Source organism: Squalius cephalus (genome assembly GCF_949319135.1).
Source record: "Squalius cephalus genome assembly, chromosome: 4".
Classification (NCBI taxonomy): Eukaryota; Metazoa; Chordata; class Actinopteri; order Cypriniformes; family Leuciscidae; genus Squalius; species Squalius cephalus.
Genome location: NC_137125.1, coordinates 11,056,423 through 11,062,422, shown reverse-complemented (window position 1 = coordinate 11,062,422; position 6,000 = coordinate 11,056,423). Strand labels below are relative to the sequence as shown.

The 6,000-nt window shown below is 40.4% G+C and overlaps 1 protein-coding gene across 1 annotated transcript in view; it reads right to left on the bottom strand.

Annotated features, from left to right (window-relative positions):
• Window positions 1-1,745: 1,745 nt before the first annotated feature.
• The window catches only part of LOC307157617 (uncharacterized protein), a 64,650-nt gene continuing 60,395 nt past the window's right edge, over window positions 1,746-6,000 (bottom strand). Inside the window, exons 18-20 of the mRNA XM_079869544.1 lie at window positions 4,461-4,620; window positions 4,256-4,309; window positions 1,746-3,154 (exon numbers count right to left, since the gene is read on the bottom strand). Of these exons, the coding sequence (XP_079725670.1) occupies window positions 2,619-3,154; window positions 4,256-4,309; window positions 4,461-4,620 (750 nt within the window). The 3' untranslated portion in view covers window positions 1,746-2,618. The remainder of the gene's footprint in view (window positions 3,155-4,255; window positions 4,310-4,460; window positions 4,621-6,000) is intronic.

Genomic DNA, 6,000 nt, shown 5'->3' with positions numbered 1-6,000 from the left:
GCGCTCTCCGGGGAGTGGTCACATTACTGTGAATCATCTCGTAATGAGGTCGACTGGAGTCGCTCTCTTTTTATACAGATTACAGAAGCTGAGAATATTTGTTTTTTTATATAAATGACTTAATTTAAAAGATGCGATCTCAAGCTTTATGCCCGTGGGTCTGTTTGCCTGTTTGAATGAATTTTCGCGGAGTTATAGATCATTTTCGAACGCGTTTCAAATGGGAGTTTACTGACAGAGAGAAGGCAGAAATCGCATCATGTTAATTTTTCTTTATTTGTCAAAAAGCAAAACACTTTATTTTGATTGTGAGTATACAGAAAAAAAATAGACACTGAACAGGATCGATTGATGTATTACACGAAAATGAAAGATCAAAATTAACAGAGCATTTAGTGTTTATTTTCATTGCTAAAAAAAAAGCGCGTTTGTGGTCCCCAGAGGGTTAAAGGTGCTGTATGTAGGTTTCAGCGACCTCTAGCGGTGATGTTTCAGATTGCAACCAATAAGTTTACAAGCGTGTGCTCTTGCGCGTGCTCGAATTTATGAGCGAGCACTGTGCATAGACAGTATATAAACGGCACTGTGGGTACCTTCAGACTGAGACGCAACACACAGGAGAAAGCATCCCACAACATGCTGGAAACTAAGGTAAATTCCCACTGCAACGTTACAATAATAGGCTACTTTTATCAGCTTGACGTTGAACTAATGCTCCATGCTCGTACCATGATAAATATGGAACCCTATCAACCGTGCCGAATTTTGCCAGTGCAAGCACCACTTCACATTTTCTTCAGGAAATGTACATTCTAGGTTTGTAGATAAGGTTTCTCCATGATTCAAATACCCTGCCGATGTTGAGCCGTGTTTTTTCACCCGAAGTTCATTCGATTCACGTCTGGCCTTACGAGCTTCAGCAGAAAAAAATTTTTTGTTTGTTTTTTATCAATATGTGGAGTTTGTGTTGGAGTCTGTGTTGTGCTGGGAGCAGGTCGTTTCTTAGTGTTATCAGACATGTCATAAGTTGCATAAGTCATAAGTCCATGTCATAAGTTGCAGTGTCGTCGCTGTTGAGTGCAAAGTCAGTAGGCTAGACGAGGCGAGAGGCTCGGGAGCGCGCGTGCAGGTCACGTCACTGGATTTCGTGGTAAATCTGACCCGGCACCTTCACATAAAAATAAGAATACTTGCTTTCCGAGGTAATAGCAAAACCCGCAAAGTGGATCATTTTAATGTGAGATCACAAACCCCTTCACACACAGGCAATAAAAAAAGGATTCATTTTAGTAGAAAAGTTACATACAGCACCTTTAAATAAAAAGTGCTTGTAAAGGATTATAGTGACCGTCTGAATGGAAAACTTACATTAAAATATTTTAAAATCATTTCATCTAAATGATAATGAAATCTGGTTAACATGTCCCTGGATTATCTTTATTAAAATTTGAGTTTAAACTCAAGTCAGATTTTCTTTATTGAACAAAAATCTTTAATCTTAAATCTTAAAAAAGAATAGAAAATCTTAAAATCTTTTCTCTCAGATTTTCTTTATTGAAAATTGATTTACAAACATAGTTTTAATACATATAAATCCTGCTATGAAATAACAGATACATACTGAAAAGTAACAAATCCTTCTTCTAAAAGGATTAGATAGAAATGATCATATGGTCTGCCTTTGATCTTATCGGTAATGTCTAATTCAGGGATGGCAGCTTCGGTCCTGGAGGGTCACTGTCCGGCAGACTTTAGCTTCAACCCTGAAAAAACTCACCTGCCTGTAACTTTCTAGTAATCTTGAAGACCTCAATTAGCTTGTTCAGGTGTGTTTGATTAGGGTTGAAGCTAAACCCTTGCCTTGTCCAAATACCTGCACTTGCGGTCTTTGCTCTATTTGGCCCAAGTTTTCGAGTAGGTGTAAAGACTGCAAGTGTGTGTAGAACTTTTCATCACTCGATTGGACACACTTATAGTCTTGCAAAAAATGCTAGTGTTTACAGAGCTTTTATTTATTGTATTTCAATACTTTGTATTTTAAAATAAACTTCTACATGTCTGTTCCGTAATCGCTATGTAACTAACAGAAGACACAAATTTAAAATTGCAGTGCTTCTAATTAAGTGATAAAAACAGTTGCAAATGGTGTACAAAATAGGCCTACACATACCATACTCATCATTGCACTAATAAAACGTGCAACACTTTGTTTTTACTACCAAATCATATGTATCTAATTAATTTAAATTACAGTGGAAAGTTTTCCTCAAAATCTCGCTATTTCGGGGCACATGAGTTCCCGAACATAATACATGATGGGATACGCTTAGCTTAGCTCCGAAGCGGTATTCAAGATTGTCTGGGTTTAGTGTGCATTAAATGTACTGCACTTTGGCATTTTGGCACCTTGCGCACTTACTTCTTGTTGCGTGCACGTGCTCTCAAGTGGCCAAGACCACAAGTGTGGGTATTTGGACAAGGCATCAGTAGGACAGTGGCCCTCCAGGACCGAAGTTGCCCATCCCTGGTCTAATTTATTTGTTAAAACTTGGAAGCCATGTAAAGAACATCTTTTTATTTTCCACTTAACAACATTTAATATAATACAATATTTAGCTCTACAGTCTATTCTGATTCATTAACAGTTTCACTGATCCATAATAAACCCCAAACCCAGGATAGAGTGTGTGAGTGAATGTGGTTTGGACTGTGTGGATGAGGCTCAGTGTGTCAGAGACGCTGTAGAAAGACAGAGTTCCTGCACTGTGATCCACATACACTCCTATTCTCCTGCTGATGGGCTCTACAGTGATTTCAGTCTTTATGTTATTGTGTTTGAATCTGTAACTGGAGGGAAAGCAGATCAAACTCCAGGACTGATCATTACATCCTAACACACACTCATTACCTTCTCCCTTCCTGCTGATGCTCTTATATGACACTGATATAAACACACTTTCACCACTCCACTCAATCTCCCAGTAACAGCGTCCACACACACTCTCTCTACACAACACCTGATGCACATTATCAAATCTGTCTGGATGATCAGGATACGGCTGGACTGTGTTAGAGAATCTAATCACTTTGTTCCTCTCAGACAGACGGAGCAGTTTATTCACTGTGTTTGGATCCAGAGTGAACTGATGGGAATCTGATGGAGATAAACACATCAGAATCAGGAATATGAATCTGTCTGATCTTTTAATATATCTGAACTCTTCATGTTCAATATATCAGCAGTGTCTCAATACAGTTTACCAGATATCTTGTGCAAATCATCATTTACATGATCAACTCTATGGGCCCTATTTTAACGATCTGAAACGCAAGTGTCAACGCGCAAAGCGCAAGTAACTTTGTGGGCGGGTCTTGGCGCTGTTGCTATTTTCCCGGCGGGATAAATGACTCTTGCGCCAGGCGCAAATCTAAAATGGGTTGGTCTGAAGAGCTTCATTATTCATAGGTGTGGTTTGGGCGTAACGTGAAATAAACCAATCAGAGCGACATCTCACATTCCCTTTAAGAGCAGGCTCGCTTGTTCTAAAGCGGATTCCTATTATAACGGCGGGTTTGCCAGACGCACGCGAGGAGCGGTTCACAGCCGAGGAGAGCAACGCTCTCGTCAGGGACGTTGGGGATAGAGAAACCCACCCAAATTAACTTCGGTTAAAAAGGCGTATGATAATTTGGGTAAATGTGTAAGCTAGATGTATGCTTTTATAATAAATTATCTATCTATCTATCTATCTATCTATCTATCTATCGTAATAATGTATGATTTGCAAAAATGAAAACTGCTGCTTCTGTGTAGATGAGAGAATCAAAGTGTATGCGCGTTGTGCACACGCTACATTGATTATGGCCAAGCATGCGCCCTTAAAATAGCATATGAATAACATGCGCAACGCGCCACTGACTTTAAACTATTTTTTCCTGGTTAGTGGCGCAACTGTTTTCTAAACCTGCAAAATAGCATGAAGGAACGTTTGCGCTGGAACACGCCTCCTTTTTTGCGCTGAACCGCCCAGGGAGCGCAAGTTCATTCCCTAGTTTAGCGACGTGCTTCTGTGGAGGAAAAAACGCGCTTTGCGCGGGTGCAAAATAGGAATGATACATGCGTCGGTGTACAAAGTCAATTGCGCTGGGTGCAAGATAGGGCCCCATATCTCTTCTGTCATGTTTTCTTTCATCTTCTACAGGAAGAACATGAACACACTCAGTGAGTTTTCTGCTTGTTTTCTTAGTGACTTACATTGTAGGAAGTCGTTCCTGGTGCTCGTCTTGGGAACAATGTTGGTGGAAGTGACTGTGGAAATCAACAGACATGAAGAGTGTGATTATCATGTCAAGAAGAAAATTATCCCTACATCCGTTCCTAAGACATTTCTAATATGATCTTCTACATGATATGAGATGATGGAGGATCATTTCTGAGAGCAGAATCTCCAGGACTTTACCTCTGTCAGAGATCTTCTTCAGCTCCTCTTTGCAGAAATCCTCCAGTTTGTCTCTCAGCTGAAGGACAGATTCTCTCATGCCATCAAAAGAGGAGAGAGAACTGAAGGGATGGACATTTCCTTCTGTAGATTCAGGAGGAGCTGAGAGAGACTGGAAACTCTACAGAAAACAGAAATCAAAGCTCATCACCTCCCCACTTCAGCCAATAACCTGCACTACTGTTAGATTTGTGCGGAAGTCTCAACAGAAAGAAAACTGGACAATCAATTTACTAAATGAGTTAAGTTTTGGATACTGAACACTATATACAGTTGCAATCGAAATTATTCAACCTCCATTGCAAATCAGGTTTATTGGCAACATTTACAGATTTTCAGCTGTTTGCAATAAACAAATCAAACAAAAGTTATTTAAATAGCTCAACACAACAAATGGTTTCAAGTGGTTCCCCCAAATTCAACTGAAAATGCAACTCATAATAATTCAACCCCTTCATGGCAAGCATCTTTATTACTTAGTAGAACACCCCTTTTCTACAAACAAGATGTATAACCAGACATCAGCTTCTGGTAGCATTTCTGAAGAACTTAGTCCATTCCATGAGCAATGGCCTTCAGTTCAGTTATATTCTTGGGTTTGCATGCTGCAACTGCCTTCTTCAAATCTCACCATAGCTTTTCTATGGGGTTCAAGCCAGGTGAATGTAATGGCCACTGTAGAATCTTCCAGGACTTCTTCTGAAACCAAGCCTTGGTGGAATTTGAGTATTGCTTGGGATCATTGTCCAATGACGCCCAAGCTTCAGCTTCCTCACTGACGGCATGAAGTTTTCTCCTTGGATTTCCTGATGCTTCAATAAATCTATCTTGCCTTTCACAGGCAGCAGGTTTCCAGTGCCAGAGGATGCAAAACAGCCCCAGAGCATCACAGAGCCTCATCATGTTTAACTGTAGACAGAGGGTTCTTTTCAGCATACGCTTCTTTCTTCTTCCTCCAGACATACCGCTGATCCATAGGGCCGAACATTTCCAGTTTAGTTTCATCACTCCACAGAACAGAATCCCAAAACATCTGTGGCTTATATATATGATTTTGAGCAAATTGCAGCTGACTTTTCTTGTGCTTTTGGGTCAGTAGTGGTGTACGTCTTGAAGTTCTGACATGCATTTAGTATGTGCCTTACTGTGCAAGCTGAAACCTCAATGCTGTTGCCACCAAGTCTTGCTGTAGGTCTTTTGCAGTCACTCAAGGGTTTCTCTGAACCTGCCTTCTCAAAAATGTGTTTGCAGCCGTTGATAGCTGCCTTTTTCTGCCCCGTCCAACTTTGAACTAGCAAACTATGCTTCCAACTGTGTCTCTAGGAACATTTAGTGCCTTCGCCTATCGTCATATCGATCACAAGTTCAGTATGGTGTACCACAAGGCTCAGTACTAGGACCATTGCTGTTCGCTCTGAACATGCTACCCTTGGGAGAAATCATTAGGAAGCATGGGATTAGTTTTCACTGTTATGCTGACGATACTCAGCTGTATATTTCT